At 36.2% G+C, this 20922-nt stretch overlaps 1 protein-coding gene across 13 annotated transcripts in view; it reads right to left on the bottom strand.

Moving 5' to 3' along the window:
* Positions 1 to 222: 222 nt before the first annotated feature.
* The window catches only part of Zfand4 (zinc finger AN1-type containing 4), a 101382-nt gene continuing 80682 nt past the window's right edge, over positions 223 to 20922 (bottom strand). For 10 of the 13 annotated variants that reach the window (XM_074079433.1, XM_074079437.1, XM_074079439.1 and 7 more), the window contains 5 exons: positions 17677 to 17824; positions 6096 to 7268; positions 5276 to 5330; positions 2157 to 2274; positions 223 to 1171 (listed from right to left, as the gene is read on the bottom strand). In XM_074079433.1, coding sequence (XP_073935534.1) covers positions 1036 to 1171; positions 2157 to 2274; positions 5276 to 5330; positions 6096 to 7268; positions 17677 to 17824 — 1630 coding nt within the window. In that variant the 3' untranslated portion in view covers positions 223 to 1035. Of the gene's footprint in view, positions 1172 to 2156; positions 2275 to 5275; positions 5353 to 6095; positions 7269 to 17676; positions 17847 to 20922 lie in introns of those variants that run through there. The other 3 variants (XM_074079446.1, XR_012449791.1, XM_074079436.1) reach the window with 3 other exon arrangements.

The following is a 20922-nucleotide window of genomic DNA, read 5'->3' as shown; positions in this document are numbered from 1 at the left end:
ATTCAATTTAGGGCTGGAGGAGTGGCTCAAGTGGCAGGGCACCTGCCTAGCAAGCATGAGGCCCTGAGTTCAAACCCCAGTATCACCAAAAAAAAAAAAAATCGAAAGAATACTTTTATCCTGATAGGCATTTTCCAAGTAGAATAAATTACTGATTTAATTAATTAGTTTTATAAAATGTTTTTATAAAAGAAAATTTATTATAAATAATCAAACTCATAGTGAAGTTTAATATTTATTTGAATTTCTGCTGGTAATAGCACTCAACATACAAGAAAAACAAACCGAGCTGTGAGATTTTGCTTTAAACGTAGCCATTTTTCTAAAAGTAAAAAGTTGGTTTCTGTATTTAATGGCAACAAGTAGGACACTGTCTATTTTAAACTACCATTTGAAAAGTAGTCTTTTAAGAAATATGTACTATGATTAACATGATGTGTTTTAGAGAATGGATACATATCTGAATGCCAATCTGAATATGGAAGAAAATATGTGTTAAAAACCACATTGGAAAACCAAATGTTATTTTTTTTATAAAAAGTAGTTTGAAATGAAAAGAACTTGCTAGTAAATCTCATAAACTTTCACACATGGGATTTAAAAAAATATCCCACCTACCCCATCCCCACAAAAAAGAAAAAAAAGGGCAAAACATGGTCACTTTAAGTAAAGCCATTACACGACCACTTGCTTCTGTACATTACACAGTCAATATTAACTTCCTAAAGTGCATCTTTTGAAGATTTGTCTATTAAAATTTCAATATCAAATATAAAACACTTAACACAGACATGCAAGAACAAAGCTACAGCATTACAGTGGAAAGTTTTTAAAACTACTTTAAAAACTTTTGATTCACCAAAGAATATAGACAGCAAATACAGTAGCATTCTCATTCTTTAACACTATGCATTGTATACTCTTGTTATTTGGCAAATCGTTTGGAGCCGAACAAAAATAATGCAGTCTAACCAATATTTCTTCTGTCAATATAATGCGATTCCTCGGGCAGAACAGTAAGGTGCAGAGGAACAGTTAGATTTTTGGAAGTTTTGGTGCATTAACCACAGGATTTGCCTCCTGCAAGTATCTCCTCCCTGCACTCTTGTAATCATAGGTGCAGCCATGAGTTTCTGCATAGCGATGAGATGCACAGAAGTTGTTTCCACATCTAAAGCACAAAAAAAGTTTACATGAATAGTCACATTTCTATGAAAGACTCATCTTCTTTAGGAGAGAGGAGCTTGACTTCAGGCAGTCCAATAGGAGCCCTTTGGGTTTCTTAAGAAAATTTCAGTGCTGATATTTCCCTTCAACTCACAAACACAGAGACCCCCCCACCCCAAAAGAATGAGTTAATAGTGTATAAATAGCAATTTATAATAAAGAATCCATTATAAAATAAAATAGGGAATAGATCTTTATCAAGCAGTAAAACTGCAAAAACTGATAAGCATGTCTACCATATCTTTTATATCTAGCAAACTTGAAAGAAGTCTGAATTTCTGAGAAATTTAGTCTCATGAGAAAATTAATTATGTACAATCTATCCCATGAATGACTTAAAAATGTTTCTAGCAACAAGACAAATTATTTTTATTTGAACACAATGCACTCTAAAAAGTAGCAGTTATTTCCAATGTCTGGCCTCACCTAAGGGCAGATACCATCCTTGGAGGATATCAATCAGTGTCAAGGGAAGGCATAATTATGGCAAGGAAAAGTTCATTATTTAAAAAATATTATTCACCTGTTTTGAAATAACTATACCATATCATTGTTAAAATTATAGTAAATTAACTTTCAATTTAGTCCTTTTTGTTCAATTTAAAATAGAATCTTAGAGGAGGGGTTCTATTAGGCAACATTTAAACTAAAACTACGTATATTTAGCACTGGATGAAGAAAGTACACTCTCCTATTAGCTTAAATCTCCTAGCTTAATGGGTAGCAGATGACTTAATTTTGCCTTTTGCAAACTCATGGGTTATCTACTTCTCTTTACTTCAGCCAATTAGGAATTCAACTGAGGACTGCTATTTGAATATTATCTTGATGTTATGAGTTGCCAATTTAAATAATACTTTATTTTGCATAATCCCCATGCTGGGTCACCAGAGAGGAAGCATCTCAGCTTCTCTAGCTGGCCAACCTGCCTGCATTCGTAGCTAGTAGCCAATCCTGTTTTCTTTCCACAAAGAAAACAATGCTTTGTTGTTTTCTTCTTTGTTTGAAGAGGTGCTTTCACAGGTGGAAGGTGATGGGTACATTCTCCTATTTAGAAAAAAAACCTTGATTAGTGCAGGTATAAAATTCTAAGAACTACTACAAGCAAAACAAAGAACAGTCCTGACATAGTAAACATACATACCATAAAATTTAAATTATTTACAGAATCTACAAGTGAAGTAGCAGAACTTTTTTTTTTAAAGATGTAGAACATTTCTACTGAGTAGAACTTATTGTAGGTCTTCTTATACAAACTAAACACTTTTCTGATTATATTGAAGGCTAATCAGCATATATAAAGTATGCTAAGCCAGACATGGTGGTACACACCTGTAATCATAGCTACTTGGGAGGTGGAGGCAGAAGGATCACAAGTTCCAGGTCAGCCCAGCAAAGTTCTTATAAAAAACAGGCTGTTTATTTTATTTCAAACACAAAATAAAAACAAGGGCTGGGGATGTAGCTCAAGTGGTAGACCGCTTGCCTACCATATGTGACGCCTTGGGTTTAATTCCTAGTACCTCAAAAAAAAACATTGAAGAGAATTAAGAAAAAGGCCTGGTTGAGATCCTAACTCATGAGTCCTCCTTATAGTCATCCTATTTGTAAACATCAAGGAGCACTAGAGTATCATGAAACTGGACATTTAGTTTTAAACATGTTATAGAAAGTAAATTTATCAACCATGAACAAGTCATTTATCTTTTCAAACTTCAATTTGATTATCTTTAAGATAATGGAACATGTATTTTTCTTCCTAGGTTACTAAATGTTTTAAGGCCAACTCAGTTTTCACATGTAAAAAATACTCTGAAAAAATTTAATGGTATAGTTAGATAAAATACCATTTTATCAAACTGATTAACATGGTACATAGCTCAGTTTCATACTACTACTAGCTTTCCAAACTATTAAAGTCTGTAATATTGTAATAATTTGAATTTTTATCTTAAAAATGAGAGCATATCTGTTCTTATATAAGAAAAAATCAATTTAATTACTAAGTGAAGTATCTTTAGAATTTACCAAAGTGTTAACAACTCCCACTTATAAAATTAGTGTCCATAATTGTTAAAATAATAGTACAAGTACACACAAATCCTTGGTAGTACTCAAAGGCCAAGAAATAGACAAAGAAAGATAAGCAAGAATAAGGGAAAGGAAGGGGGAAAATGATAGCTTGTCAGTGGTGTATACCTATTCTCCACTACTGGAAAAGATGTGAGAGGCCCTAGAATAATATTTATTTGGCAGCTGAGAGTTTCTGGAACCCTTCAAGGGCTCTAAAGTTGGATTTACAATTAACTAACACTACAGCTTTTGCCATAGCCCAGACTGGGTGCCCAATACACAAGTCCAGCAAAATTAAGTTTGTTTTATTACCAATCTAAAATATACTCCTGGTTCTTACACAGAACTAGAAATAAAATTTGAAACAACTAACTGAATGATTCCTAATGATTCCAGCGCTCTAACTCAGTTAATACAAGCTTTCTTTCTCAAGCACATGTAGAGGTACCAAGAATATTTCACAAAGGTGATGGGGTGCTCTCTTCCCAAAAGAAGATGGCTGTGAGTATAGCCCAACTTACATGCTTAGCATTTATGAGGCAGTGAGTTTGATCCCTAGCACCAAAATATAAGATAAGCACTTGTACAGGACACAGAAGGAAGGTATATGTTACAGAAGATCCAATGGAAATATATTGTTTCTTAAACAATGGTAGAAAAATCTTTTGATGATAACTTAATTCAGTGTAGTCACATTTTCATTTTTTTTGGAGGGGAATGCTTAATGCATATGTACTTTTCAACTTTTTTCATTCAAGTAATCTTGTGAATGTGCAGACAGAGAATACATTTGTGACAGAAAAGAGGTGGCACAAAAATATAATAGCAGTTGTTTTCTACGAGAACAGTTTCCATGCATCCTTCTACCCATAAACAAGGAACTGTCACTAGTACATGCCAAGCTAATATTCCTTTGACTGATATCCAAGGTCTTACACGCCACCCAGCAAGACTCCTTTCCTATCAGTTCCCACGTCACACCCACCACTTCATGCCACTAACCACTGAACTGCACACTTAAAACAGCTAAGAAAGCCAAGTGCCATGGTGACATGTACAAAACCAGCACTAGGGAGGTGGAAGCAGGAGGATGGAGAATTTACAGCAGCTTGGGCTACAAAGAGACCCATTCTTCAAAAGGAAATTGGTCAATAAATTTGATGTGCTTTTTATCACTTAAAAATATCACATTTTTAAAATCTAAGTTGATATATTAGGACTTTATCACCTTGGGTGCAAGGTGCTAAGTTCAAACTTCAGTACCACCAAAAAGAGATTTTATCACTGTGGCCCTTATGAAGGAATGGAAAACAAACCCTTTAAAAACATAAAAACTCATATGATAACCACAATAAATAGTTATTTTCTTAAACTCTGGATCTACAAAGGAGGCACATTTTTCATCCCTGGTCTGGATGAAAGCATAAAAGAAGGAGACAGCAAACACTTCCCTTCACCTTGAACCAGTTAGGGCATCTACAAGGTGCTACCACCACTTGAAGGGCATGCTGATTTGTAGCCTTCTGCTACTATGCTTAAGAAAGGGTTGATCCTAGAGATTGCAACTCTTTTATCCAGAAATAACCACTGGCAAGAATCTCTTAACACTCCCCTTGATATTGGACCAAGACACTAAAAACACCTTCCTAGAGAAAAACCTCAAAACACATCCAGGGGATGATTGCATGGTGGCTCCATAGTGACCAGTCACAGGGGGCAGATGAGTAACTGGGAGGTATATATTAATTATTCAATAATCTTGTCTTTTTATATAGATCATACCTCTTCCCAGGCAAGAGATGTCAATAGTCAATTCATATAATTATTCTGAATTGATAAAAAGTTTAAGATAGAGTTTACTGTGTTCATACTACAGAGAATGTTCTTCCCCTCTCTCTTTGAATATTCAACAGTATGCTAACAGTGTGATTATTATATTAGCTTTATATTATTTTCAAAATTATCTGAAGCTTACCTACTCTTTTCCCTGCTGCTGCATTATTTCCATTCATTCCAATACCACGGGCAGACTACAATTAAAACACAAAACACCTACAGAGGTAAGTCAATGGAGAATAGAAGAGGTCACTAAACATGAAATATTTGTATTTTATAAATAAGATGTTGTTGGGCTTCGATTTAAAATTATTTAATCTATTTTTAATTAAATTAACTTGGAACCTGATTCTGACTTATAGTAATATTATGCTTATCATTTATCTTTAAAAAAGTAAAATTTGATGGCTCAGATAAGAGTTCTTTGGGAAAAAACATTAATATAAAAATATTAAGTACTGAAAAACATGATAAAGCTGGGTGTGGTGGTGCACTCCTATTAGTCCCAGTATTTGGGAGGCAACGGCAGGAGAATAAAAACTTCAAGGCCATCCGGAATTATATAATGAATCTGAGGTTCACCTCAGTTACCTAGTAAGAGCCTGTCTTATAAAAACAAAAACAAAATTTATAAATGTGGAGTTATGGTTTTCAATTTACGACTAACACATTATTTAAAATTCAGTCATCAAAAAGATGTTCTAGAGCTGAAGGTGTGGCTCAAATGGTAGAGTTCTTTACCTAGCAATCACAAGGCCCTGGTATAAACCACAGTACTGCAAAGACAAATAAATAACAACAAAAAAGATTATCTACAAACTAGACAAATATTTTCAGAGAAATCTATGGGAAGAAAAAACCCTTAGGCCTCTCCTCGTTATGTAAACAAAAAACAAACTTTAAACATGCCCAATCACTACACGATAAGTAGAACAGCATGTACAAAGGAAAATACTTACTAGAAAAAATTCTGTAGGTTCACACTGGGGAGAATTTTTCTTAATGTTTTCTTCCTGAAAATGCTGGAGGTTTGAAGACAGCCCAATTCCGGACGGCCGAAGCCGGCCTGCCCCACGTGAGCTCTGTAAACTGTCTCTGCTTGCGCTCCGTGCGAGTGAAGCAAAAAAACCAATATTATTTACACAACCAACAGGCTCTTTAGAAGCCTTGTTAGCCATTTCTGTGATATCCCGAGCTTCAACTTTGGAAATAACATCAGGTCTTTTCCCAGGTGAATCAACTTTAACACCACGCAGGCGAGTAGTCCTAGAGAAAGAAGAATCAGTTATGGTTCGAACATCCAATGATCGGAGAGTGTTTTGTGAAGCAGAAGATGGGAGGTTTCCAGACTCAAAACCTTTGGACTGTCTTTGTGGCTTCACCAGGGAATTATGTAGTGACATTGGTGCAGCACAGCGAAGCGGTGACAGGAGTCTGTTCTTGTGAGGACTTGATTCACGATGGTTGAGAGCTGTAGTGTCTATGGACTCACCATTCAACACTTTTGAAACATGTTTCAGATGCTGCTCTGTCGTTCTCAACCCTCTATCACCATTATTGAGTAGGGACTCTGGATTTACCTTCCATATACCTTCTGAGCCATTCCGCTGCTCATCAGCATTTCCTTCTGCAAATGCAGCAAAAGGACCCACTTCAGGTAGGAGAGATTCCTCAGGTACGCTTTCTTCAGAAGATGGAAATAAGACAGAGTCATCCTCGTTATTAGGTGACAAGGTCCCTGAAAAGTGTTTTGTCCGCCTAGGCAGAGACGATCCAAGATGGAGAATAGAATCAGCAAGCTCTCTGTCATTTTCCAGCTCCATGTGGGGCATCTGAGGCAGCTGTCTGATGCTGCTGCCGGAAGGAGACAGTGTGCTGTTCTCCCAGTGATCATCTTTAAGCAGTTCACTAGTGAGAGATGACATGGGTCTACTGACAGGGCCCTGAGCTGCTAAACTTGAAACTGCATTCCTGGATGTTTCGGGAAGATATGCATTCCCAGGAGAAGGTGCACAAGACTGCCCAATGTGGGGCAGGACTCTTAATAACCTGTGACGAGCTGCTGCTGTGGAACTGCTAGAGGGTCGAGGAGCTATAGGTGGACGAGGTTTTATCTTGACAACTTTCTTAGGCTACAAGGAAAGAGTGAATATATAATTCTTTCACACAGACATTTTCTCTGCCACTAACAAAAACTGATGAAAGAAGAAAATGTTACTAACAAAAACACAGAAGCATTTTTATTTCCTAGTTAAATATATTTTAAAGTATTAAAATCTTAGGATTTTAGTTGAAAAGGATTTTGTTATATATTTCTTTATTGAGTATAATTTTCAAAGATGATAAAGAAAAATTTTTACTCATTTTCCTCACTATTGAGTATTTCTCAGAGTTTGAGGAGAACACATTGATTATAATAGGTATACCTAGGTGTAAACCTAACAAAAGATGTGAACGACCTCTACAAGGAAAACTATACACTTCTGAAGAAAGACATTGAGGAAGACTATAGAAAGTGGAGAGATCGCCCATGCTCATGGATTGGTAGAATCAACATAGTAAAAATGTCTATACTCCCCAAAGTAATCTACATGTTTAATGCAATTCCCATCAAAATTCCAATGACATTCATTAAAGAGATTGAAAAATCTACCGTTAAATTTATATGGAAACACAAGAGGCCATGAATAGCCAAGGCAATACTCAGTCAAAAGAACAATGCTGGAGGTATCACAATACCTGACTTCAAACTATATTACAAAGCAGTAACAATAAAAACAGCAGTGGTACTGGCACAAAAACAGACATGAAGACCAGTGGAACAGAATAGAGGACCCAGATATGAACCCACACAACTATAACCAACTTGTCTTTGACAAAGGAGCTAAAAATATATGATGGAGAAACAGCAGCCTCTTCAACAAAAACTGCTGGAAAAACTGGTTAGCAGTCTGCAAAAAACTGAAACTAGATCCATGTATATCACCCTATACCAAGATTAACTCAAAATGGATCAAGGATCTTAATATCAGACCACAAACTCTAAAGTTGATACAGGAAAGAGTAGGAAATACTCTGGAGTTAGTAGGTATAGGTAAGAACTTTCTCAACGAAACCCCAGCAGCACAGCAACTAAGAGATAGCATAGATAAATGGGGCCTCATAAAGCTAAAAAGCTTCTGTTCATCAAAAGAAATGGTCTCTAAACTGAAGAGAACACCCACAGAGTGGGAGAAAATATTTGCCAACTATACATCAGACAAAGGACTGATAACCAGAATATATAGGGAACTTAAAAAACTAAATTCTCCCAAAATTAATGAACCAATAAAGAAATGGGCAAGTGAACTAAACAGAACTTTCTCAAAAGAAGAAATTCAAATGGCCAGAAAACACATGAAAAAATGCTCACCATCTCTAGCAATAAAGGAAATGCAAATTAAAACCACACTAAGATTCCACCTCACCCCTGTTAGAATAGCCATCATTAGCAACACCACCAACAACAGGTGTTGGCGAGGATGTGGGGAAAAAGGAACCCTCTTACACTGTTGGTGGGAATGTAAACTAGTACAACCACTCTGGAAAAAAATTTGGAGGCTACTTGAAAAGCTAGACATTGATCTACCATTTGATCCAGCAATACCACTCTTGGGGATATACCTAAAAGACTGTGATACAGGTTACTCCAGAGGCACCTGCACACCCATGTTTATTGCGGCACTATTCACAATAGCCAAGTTATGGAAACAGCCAAGATGCCCCACCACCGACGAATGGATCAAGAAAATGTGGTATCTATAGACAATGGAATTTTATGCAGCCATGAAGAAGAATGAAATCTTATCATTCGCTGGTAAATGGATGGAATTGGAGAACATCATTCTGAGTGAGGTTAGCCTGGCCCAAAAGACCAAAAATCGTATGTTCTCCCTCATACGTGGACATTAGATCAAGGGCAAACACAACAAGGGGATTGGACTTTGAGCACATGATAAAAGCAAGAGCACACAAGGGAGGGGTGAGGATAGGTAAGACACCTAAAAAATTAGCTAGCATTTGTTGCCCTTAACGCAGAGAAACTAGAGCAGATACCTTAAAAGCAACTGAAGCCAATAGGAAAAGGAGACCAGGAACTAGAGAAAAGGTTAGATGAAGAAGAATTAACCTAGAAGGTAACACACACGCACAGGAAATTAATGTGAGTCAACTCCCTGTATAGCTATCCTTATCTTAACCAGCAAAAACCCTTGTTCCTTCCTATTATTGCTTATACTCTCTCTACAACAAAATTAGAGATAAGGGCAAAATAGTTTCTGCCGGGTATTGAGGGGGAGGGGGGCAGAGGGAGGGGATGGAGTGGGTGGTAAGGGAGGGGGTGGGGGCAGGGGGGAGAAATGACCCAAGCCTTGTATGCACATATCAATAAAAGAAAATAAAATAAACAGGTATGACGTTGCTGACCTATTTTAGATCCTCAACAATTCTTTCAACAACGAGTTTGCATAAATAGGTATTCAGAAAAATAGTTAAAAGCCTAAGTAGATATCTTTGAAAAGACTTGCTTACAAGGCTAGGCCTCCACTGGCTTCTGGGAACTTCCATTTTAGGAGGGTTCCTAGGACTGTAGGACTCTACTGATAAGAATGTGTCTCAATCGCTGTGCAAACAACATGGTTTATGATGAGTACCTGTTTTTCTTCTGGAAGTCAGAAATGTACATGCCAGGCAAAGAATGCTTACCCAAATGGACCCAATAACCCCCCTCGACACAGAGTTGCTAATGATCTCCCTGAGATAACATTTCACATACATCGTCCCAATGCACTGACAGAGGAATTAAGCACATCCTGTGAAATTCCATTGGGCGAGAACTCTAGGAAGTTGGGCATGGTCTCCTCTGGACTTGGCCCCATATGCCTTTTCCCTTTGTTGATTTTGCTTTGTATCCTTTTGCTATAATAAACCTTAGTCATAGTACAATTATGAATTATGTACTAGAATCCTGTCAGTCTTCCTAGCAAATCATGATACCTAGGAATGGTGTTGGGGCACCCTGGCACAGAATGTTTTAATAAAAGTATGACAAAAAGGGTAAAGTTGGGAAGTAAAGAGGTGAAGTCTTAACTCTTAAACACACACAAAAGGGTAGCTAGCAGGGATCAGGAAGGGATGGGATGGGATATCTAATGACATACTGGCATTCCTACTTATAAGAAATATAAAATAAATCAAAATATCAGAAAGTCCAGATAATTCAGAAGATATCAGCTGAGGCAAGGAGAATTAGAGGAGCTAAGAAAGTAGAACCTTGTAAAGCTGAGCTGGCTCCTATAGCTACATTTATCCTGGGAATTCTGTCTTGCCCATCTGCAATTCTATATCCACCAAGAATTTTCTTCAAAAATGAAGGGTATGTTGGGGGTGTGGTTCAAATGATATACTGCCTGCCTAGCAAGCTCAGGGCCATGAGTTCAAACACCAGTACTTCCAACTCCCACTCCCCAAAAAAACCTTGTATTTAGGATAAGTGCAGTGGCACACAGCTATAATCCTAGATACCTGGGAGGTGAAGTTTGGGAGGATCACAGTTTGAGACTAGCCTAGGCAAAACATTAGCAAAATCCCATCTCAATCAATAAGCTGGGTCTGTAGTCCCCAAAAGGGCATATGTAGGAAGACTGCAGGCAGCGCTGGCTCTGGGCAAAAACATGAGACACTACCTGAAAAATAACAAAGCAAAGAGGACTAGGGGAATGGTTCAAATGGTAGAGCACCTTCCTATAAGCACCAGGCCCTAAGTTCAATTCACTGTACCACCATAAATAAGTAAGTAAAATGATTTCTAGGTTGTAGAGATTGGTAACTACCAAAATCTGAATATATTCATGCATCTTCAAAACAAATAAATAACATATGCAACCAAACATATCAAGAATGTAAGCACATCAAATCACCTATAATCCATGCCATTAGCAAACTGGGAGACAGACATAAGACATGAACTTCGAACTTAGTGGTGGGTAGGAAAACACCCAAATCTAAGAGACTCATCTGCAAAGCCTACGTCTGTGGTGATAGGCAGGAATGAGGAGCTTCAGGAAAGGGACAAAACAGGGAAGAGGAGAAAGGGGAAGAGAGGGGAGGGTAGGGTAGGAAAGGAGAGGGGAGAGGGGAGGAGAGGAGGGGAGGGGAGAGGGGAGGAGAGAGGTAAGATAACCTAGGGCTGATGGAACAAAGATGAAACACACCCACAAAAGAAAAAAATCGCACTTATTGTAAAGATACCAAAAACAGCTTGAGATCTGGGATATCAAACATGGGCTACTAGAAATTGTTCAGGATCAAAGCAGTCAGTTTTAATAAAGCCCTATTTGTGCACAAAAGAGTAAGCTGAAAGGAAAATGCACCCTTTGAGGACTTGACAGTGAAGGTAAAAAAAGCAAGACGGGTAGAGCAAGGATCCTAGAGAAACAAAGGTGAATCACAAAATACCCTTAAGTTAGTATTTGTGGAGCGTTTTCGTTGTTGTTGTTATTTGTTTGTTTGAGACATGTCTCACTATAGCCCAGGTTGGCTGCCTAAGCTCCTGAGTGCTGGGATTACAGGCATGTACCACCACACCCAGCTTTTATGAATAGTTTTTAAAAGTCTTATCAAAAGATAAATCCAAAAAACTCAAGATACAATGGACAAAAAAGGAAGATATTAAATAAGCTGACTAACCCCATACACAATGGATGGAAAAATGAAATGATTTCAGAAATGAAGGGACGCAAAGGAGACTAGCTTCCACGGAACATTTAATAAAAAATACTGAGAGAAGGTATGAAAACAGCCAAGAGAATGAAAACAAAATAAAGAATTTAAAAGGATGAGAAAAAATGACTGAGTATGTACAAAGGAAGCCCCCAGAAAAGGAATAAAAGGAAACCCAGGTATAGTGGTGCACATCTGTAATCCTAGCCCTTGGAAGGCTGAGACAGGAGGACTGGGAGTTTGAGGTCAGTTATATTCATGAGACCCTAATTCAAAGCAAAAAAAAAAAATGTAAGCAGAAAGTGAAAATTGACCCAGAATGTTTAATTCCAAGTCATAGCCTAGTAAAACTACTACACTTCAAAGACAAAAAACAAACAAGACCTCCTTCCCCTGGCCAAAAAACCAAGAAATTTACCAAAAAAAAAAAAGTGAGATGGATTGGGAATTAGATTTCTTAATGGCAATATAAAAAGCAAGATAATAGTACAGCAATATTTTAAAGAAACTCAAAGCAAAAAGTGAACAAAACATTTTATATTTGGGCAAATTATCATTTAAATGTTAAATATAAAGAAAAAGCTTTGAACATGCAAGCTCAATTACTGTATTTACAAGCTTTTCGTAAGGAATTTATTAGAGATGAGCTTCTTTTAATTAGAGATGAGCTTCTTTTAACTGAGAAGTATGGGAAGCTTTAGTAAAAAGACTAACAGAAAGCATGGGATATGTTTCTATAAAATCAAAATATCAATAGGAATAAGAACAGAAAAGTGACTCATTTAAAAAAAAAAAGCAGAAATACTGCAATTTTTAATGGGAACGAAAAGAAGAAAGAAAAGAGAAAGTACAATAAGTTCACTGATTGTTGCTAGTTAATATGTCAAAAGATATCAGACGTCATGGGCCTTGATAGCAGGTAAGAATAGACAATCAAGTCAGGGCAAGTGGCAGAAGGGAGATACTTCTCAACTTTCAGAAGCAGCAGCACCAAGAACCACAACGCAACCAGCTCCTTAAAACAAAAAAGGATGGGAGACACTAAGCAACAGACCTCCATGGGTCAGAGTTCTCATCCCAAGGAAGATCAAACTGGCAAAAACAATGAGGAAATAGAGGATGTCAACAACAACCAGTGAGGAAGATCTGCCAAATGTTCACCCTGAAGTTAGAGAATAAGCCACCTTTTGAAGTATACATGGACATGCACAGAAACTATACCAGACATAAAAGAAAATTCTATACACTAAAAATATAAACATTGACGTCCATGAATAAAACAGATTTAACAATGAAAAAATCAAAAAGCTTTTCCCACCAGAAAAAATGTTAAAGTCTGTTAAACCACTTTTGGCTAAAGGGGAAATACTAAAATGGTAAATTTCTTTAAAAAAATTAAGATGCTACAAATTGACATTGCCTGCTGATATGTTGTACTATTCCTGCCAAAAGTGTTGGACCTGTATCTAATCATGATGAAATTATCAGATAAATCCAAACTGAGGGATATTCCTTAAAAATATCTGACATGAATGTCAAAAAAGATCAAAAAACAGTTCTACATAAGAGGAACTGAGAATACACTACAACTACATACAATGTGTGATTCTTCATCTTTTTTTATTCATTTATTCACATGTGCATACATTGTTTGGGTCACTTCTCCTGATTCTTTATCTTTTAAGATGAGGCCTCAGGCTGGCCCTGAATTCCTGGGCTCAAGTGATTCTCCTGCCTTGGTCTCCTGAGTCTCTGGGACTTCAGATATACATCACTATGCCTGGCTAAGTGATTGTTGATTGAATCTCAGATCAAAAACAAAACAAAATGCTATCAAGCACATTATTGGAAATATGAATATACAACAGAATGTCTCATTGATGATAAATTATGTGAGTGTGTTAGCTGTATGGTATAGGAGAAGGCCCTTATTTTTTAAGAGATATGTGCTAAATGAAGTATTTAGAAGTGTCATGATATTTGTAACTAACTTGCAATGCATGGGGGTAAGGGAAATGAGTGAGAAAGAGAAAACATGAGAAATATTAGAGTGTATATATGGCTGTTCATTGGGAAAGAAGAACCAAACACTTTTCAAAATTAAAAAGGTAAAATAGAGCTCATCAACAGATAGAGAAAATGTGGCTTATATATATATATATATATATATATATATACACACACATATATCTATAATACTCCATTTTATATATATACATATACACACTACATGTGCAGCATTTTTTGAGAGAAAAGAATGAAATAGCTTCAGAAATAGATGAAACTCGACATCATCAGTTAAGCAAAATAAACCAGACCAGAATGAGAAATAACATGTATTTTTTTTATATGTACAATTTAGATTTTAAAAAAGACATAGACACAGAATAATGAAACCCATTAAAACTGTTTAAAAAGGGGGGAGGGAATATAAAGTAAAATTCTTCCAATTTTGCTGTATGTTAGAAAAGGAAAATTACAAAGTATTTTCTCTCCATGAACACAAATCCTAAATGTAAAAATACTAAATAAAATATTAGCCAATGAAAAGGAAAATACACCCAGGCAAGAGCTGTTCATTCCAAAAATGTGAGAATTATTTCATGTTTTTAAAGAAATGATCACATGATCTGAATATTTTATTTGATGCAAGACTTCTGAGAGTCCCTTGGATCTCTTCTTTGACCTATTTAGAAGTGTGTTGTTTCCAAACATCACAAGATTTTCCAGCTATCTTTCTGTTATTCACTTCTATTTTGATTCCTTAGTAAACAGAGAATCTTTGCCTCATTTGCACCTTTTAAAGTTTATTAGGACTTGCCTTCTAGCACAGAATATGGCTTTCCTTAGTAAACGCTTTGCATGTGGCCTCTTGAAAAGAGACATGTGCTGTGATGTTAGGCAAAGTGCTCCGTGGATGTCACTTGGTTACGTTTGTTGACAGTGAGACTCATGTTTCCTAACAATTCTTCTCCTATCTTATCTATAAATTTTTGTAAGAGTGTCGAAATCTTTGACTGTAGATACTTAATATTTCCCTTCATGGTTTTTGCTTTACCTATTTAAAGTTCTAGAATTATGTGTACAAACATTTAGAATCATGGGGAAAGTGTTGGTGTTTTCCCCTTAATAGAGCTAGGACAATTATTCTCCATCTGAAGAAAAATAAGATCTTTACCTCTCTTTAAATTACATTGTAAATTTTTCAAATAGATTATAACTCTAAAAGAGGAAGAAACAATTATTTAACTCTTTTGGAGAAAAACACAGGAGCATGTTTTTAAGACCTGTGGTAGGAAAATATTTCATTAAAAGGTTATTTAAAAACTCATAATCATCAAAGCTAAATTGATAAATTAGAATACATTAAAATTAAGAACATTTATTCAACAGACAATAAGAAAGTGAAAGTGCAATCTAAAATACATCTTTAAAAATGCCCTGCACAATGGCTCAAGCCTGTAATTCTAGCTACTTGGGAAGCAGAGACTGGGTGGGTAAGGGTTCGAGGGCCAGCCTGGGCAATCAGTTCATGAGACCCAATCTCAACCAATAAAAGCTGAGCATGGTAGCACGCACCTGTCATCCAAGCTATGCACCAGGAAAGCACAAATAGGAGGAAAATGGTACAGGCTGACCCAGGCATAAAGTGAGGCTCTCGTGTCAAAAATAACCTATGCAAAATGGTCTGGGAGCATGGTTCAAGTGGTAAAGCGTCTGTCCAGCAAGCATGAGACCCTCAGTTCAACCCCCAGAATCACCAAAAAAAAAAAAATTACTACAAACAAATAAACAAAAGGAAGATAACCCAATTGAAAAATGGGCAAAAGACCTGATCAGACACTTCACAAAAGACAGCATCATCATATGAAAAGACAACATTAAGAAATATAAGTGAAGCCGGGCTCTGGTGGCTCACCTTGTAATCCTAGCTACTCAGGAGGCAGAGATCAGAGGGATCGCAGTTCGAAGCCAACCCAGGCAAATAGCTCCATGAGACCCTATCTCAAAAAATTCTTCAAAAGGTAACACACATGTACAGAAAAGCAATGCGTGTCAACTCCCTGTATAGCTATCCTTATCTCAACTAGCAAAAACCCTTGTTCCTTCCTATTATTACTTAGACTTTCTCTTCAACAAAACTAGAGATAAGGGCAAAATAGTTTCTGCCTGGTAGCAAGGGGTTGGGGGGGGGTAAGGGAGGGAGCATGGGGCAGGGAGGGCTAAGGGAGGGGACAGGGGGAAGGGGGGAGAAAAGACCCAAACATTGTATGCACATATGAATATAATAAAAAAAGAAAAAAAAAGAAAAACTCTTCACAAAAGTAGGGCTGGTGGATTAGCTCAAGGTGAAGACACTGAGTTCGAGCCCCAGTACCACAAACAGACACACACAAAGGAAAAAATAAAGAAGAAATATAAGTGAAAACCATCAGCATGACTAAAATGAAAAAGACCAACAATGTCAAGGATTGGCAAGGATATGGCACAAACTAGAACTCTCACGTTATTTATGGAGTATAAAGTGGTTCAAATGCTATACAGAATTATTTGACATAACTTCTAAAGCTAAACATGTATCTTCCCTATGATTGTACATCTACCAAAGAATATAAGTATGCTCAATGCAGCTTTATTGATTCAAGCCCAAAGACAACCTGACTGAATTCTATCAATAGGAGAAAGACAAACAAATTGAGGCAAGTTACACAGAAGGGTAGGATATAGAAATAAAAAGAATAACTAGTTATATACAACAACACATCGATTTTTAAAAATTATCTAAACAAATTAAACAGGCCAAAAAAGAATATATCCCCTATGATTGCATGTATATAAAGTTCCAGAACAGGCAAACTTAATTATGGCATCAGATGTAAAAATAATAATCATTTCTGGGAGTAAGAAGAAGTAGTTACTGACTGGGAATGATTATAAAGAAACTTTCTAGAATGAAAAACAGGATCTATTTTAATTTAGGTTATGTCTGAACAAGTATACATAATTAAAAATTCATCAAGCAGCACATTAAAGATGTGACTTTTATTACATATGAAAAGGGGGAAAGCAACTAACAGTGAAAAGAAATCACTAATGTGGCTACCTGTGTGTCTTTTATGGTGTGTGTGTGTGTGTGTGTGTGTGTGTGTGTGTGTGTGAGACAAAGGACTTATATCCAAAAAACCAACAATAATCCCTACCTCTAAAAAAAGTGGGCAAAAGATTTTAGCTGGTATTTTATAAAACAGGATCTCCAAAAGACCAATAACATATGACAATTGGTCAACTTTCTTGATCATCAGAGAAATGTAAATTAAAACCACAGTGAGATGCCATTATAAACCAACCAGAATGGCAAAATTTAAAATGGAGAACCATGCCAAACTGTGGGAAGACTAGAAAAACTGAAAGTCTTATTTAATGCTGAGAGGAATGTAAATTGGTTTAACCACTTTGAAATTACTTTGGAAAACTGGCAATATCTACAAAAGCTAGAATACTACATGTTTTCCATAATAAATAAAACAGCAGCTTAAAAAATAACTATTGCTAAGCTTAAGCTATCTTTTATGATTCTTCCTTCCAGTTATGAAATTCTAAAAATGGATTTTAAATGCATAAATATCCTTTCAGATATGTTGCTACCTACCCCCCAAAAAAAATCCCCACAATTTATTGAGGCCTGAAATTTGAAATAAATGACATGATTTTCTTCATAATTACCAACAGGCCTCCATGCTGTGAGCCCTGTTGGGGTAAGCTAGAGGAAGACAGCATCACCTTTTTGCCAAGATTCATGTTCTCCATCTTGGCCTTCAGCAGCTTCATCTTATTCATAGTTATTGAATTTTCAATGATCTGTTGACCAGAAGGAGAAGGCTCAGTTTCTTCATCCTCATCTGTATACAAATTATACACAGAACCACCACTGCAAAGAGAACAATTAAGTACTTAATTAATCTGCTTAACATCTGTTCAGTAACTAAAAATCCTTTATGTGCAATAGCAACTACAGAGTTTGCTAAGGATAAAACACTAAATCCACTGTCAATCAGTATAAAGGCAAAGAAATAAAGTTCAAAACATGTATTTCTTAGGAGAAAAAATTAAATGGAAATAAACACTGAATCATGATCTAGCATTACTGAAAGTCAAGTACAGCTGAGCTTCTGTGAATTTAGTCCATTACAGGTGAACATCTTCTGGCACCTGCAATGTCATTTCCAGAAAGGCAAACCCCAGTTTTCACAAGGATGTCTCATATTTCATTTCATCTGCCAAGACTGATAAATATGCAACCTACACCATGGGCTGATTGGATTTCCATGAACCAGAATGGAAAAAAAATGACACAGGAGAGAAGTATAGATTTTTATATATATCCTGAAGGGACTCTCTCACTAAGAATAGTAAACTTATGTCCAGGTACCATCAGCACAATTTCTGTTCCTAATAGAACAAAAAATAAATATAAAAAAGGATAACAGAAGTCTTTACTTCCATATCCTTTGTGGGGAACAGGAAATGTTTCTTTCTTCTCCACTTCTCCCTACTTTCTCCTGTTATATGAAAATAAATTCTTGCTAAAACTTCAAAAACAAGGGTAATAAATTTTTCCTAGGTACATATGGAAATGTAATCACCTAAAACACCACAGTATGAAGGCTAACATTTCCTGCTCTGTATGGCTGTAAGAAATGGAAACTACATTAAGGCTATATTAAGGCTACCCTAAAATACAGAATATAGAATAGTCCATAATACTTCTAAGCACATACTACTACCACACAAGGGCAAAGCAGACAGTGAGTCTGCTAAAATAAAACTTTATTTTCTTTTTGCTGTACTGGGGTTTGAACTCAGAGCCTTGTACTTGCTAGGCAGGGGCTCTACCACTTTAGCCACCACTCATCCCTAGATCCCATTCCTAAAGTTTTAAATAGTGAAATGGATGGTGTTTTGAAATTGTAGGTTAATTATATGCACAGCAGATATGGATATCAGAAGTAAGAATGCAAGAACTGGTCTTCACAATCAATTCAGTCTGCAGTGCTTGACTCACAATTATCGCTGCTATATACCATAGAGGCCTACTAATACACATCCCTATGTGTAATCACTGATACAAAGGCTAGTCCTAAAGCGTAACACTGCCTGACACTTACTGAAAGTCCACTCTGCCAGGCATTTTCTACACATTGTTTCTAATCTTTGCAAAAAACTACACAAGATAGCTATTATCTCCCACAAATGAAACTGTAGTTAAGAAGTTAAATGAGGCTCAAGACCAGGAAAATAGTAGATGGTGGGCCTAATATCCAAGTGACCTATCTGCTTAGTTCCAAAGCTGATATTTGCTACTACTTTCTGTTGTTTTCCCAGGCACCAAACAAAAGACCTTACTGAATCATGCTTATGCAGCCAAATGAGTAGCAGAACTTATAGTATGTGATGTCTTTTGTGTCCAGGTCGACAAACCTGAAAAGGAGGGTAAGTGAAGATTTCTGTCAGTTCATCTTGTGGAGTTAGAAGAAATGACTCAGGTATAACTCCATTCTTGTTTACCTTGCAATATTTTAATTTTAACTTTAAATACTTCCCTGTTCCCCTGTGGCATTTTTTAACTTTATCCTTATTGAATACTCTAAGAAGTTTCTGACTCAATATTCCTGTCATGAAAAGATCTAGTCTCCCATAAAATATATGCTAAAAAGAACAATCATGGTAAATATTTCATTGGATGGATTTTTTTAGTATAAAAACACTTTTTAGATTCACCTCATATTGCAAAGAATCACATTATTATATTTTCTCTCAACAATCATGGATTCATGAGATCAGTTAGAAGCCAATAATAAAGTATTTCTAGATAGGAAAACAACTAGATTAGGATAACAGTAATTTATAAGCTTCATCCCAAAATATTTTTTCTTTATATTTAAATATAAATGTCAAATTTCTAAGTATTTTTTCAATGCTATATAAAATGTCTCTAAATTTCTTAACAATATGATTAAGAATAAGAGATGGGCAAATGCGATACTTATTTCAACATGAATATTGTTCATTCCAAAGCCACGACCTTATTTTGACTTCTATAGACAAGGCATCATTTAAGCATTGCAGTATCTCCTTATTTCTTTTTAAAAATTAGCATGATTCACTAAAAAGATGGATGCTGCAGTTTATATATGAATAAAACCTATATCCAATTCTCCCTGCTTCTTCTGAAAGTGGGAGTCAGCAAACTGTGGCCATGGGTGAAGTGTGGTCTACCAACTATTGTTGTGTGGTCTGTGAGTTAAGAATGGTTTTCACCTTTTTTCTTTCTTTTTTTTTTTTTTGTGGTACTGGGGTTTGAATTCAGGGTCTCACACTTGTTAGGCAGGTGCTCTACCACTTGAGCCACTCCACCAACCCTGGTTTTCACATTTTTTAAAAATAGTTAAAAATGTAGTATTTTGTAACATATGAAAGTGATACAAATTTCAAATTTGAAATTTGTTCATTAGTTTTATTGGACAATAGCCACATTGCCTCGATCGTGCTTTATATACAGCTTCTTCTGCACTGCAGTAAGAGCTAAGCAGCTGACAAATTGTATGTGGCCCTCACTGCTGTGCATTACAGCTTTGTAAAAGCACAAATTACAATGTCACTGTCATAATTCATCAATGTTTTGATTCCATGTGTATGGCTATACTGTAAATTTTTTAAATTACCAGTATATATCCAACAAATCAAAATAACAAAAATAGATTTGGAATGTTACAGTATTCCAAGAGAAAGCACTGAAATCCAAAATATCATTAGAGAATATTATAAAAAACTATATACTAATAAATTGGGTCCCTTTTTCTCAGTAGGTCTCACAAGAGTGGCATCGCTCTGGTAGCATGCAGTTGTGTTGCAGACACTGGACAATATGAAGTATATCCTATCTGGGTACCATCTAGTCAGCCGTGCACAGTCTGAAAGAACTATACTTAGGTTCCTCACAGGTACTATCCACAGTCAGCGTTACTT

The sequence above is a fragment of the Castor canadensis genome, chromosome 7 (assembly GCF_047511655.1).
Source record: "Castor canadensis chromosome 7, mCasCan1.hap1v2, whole genome shotgun sequence".
Lineage (NCBI taxonomy): Eukaryota > Metazoa > Chordata > Mammalia > Rodentia > Castoridae > Castor > Castor canadensis.
Note: the sequence above shows the minus strand (reverse complement) of the source record. Positions and strands in the feature narration are given on the sequence as shown.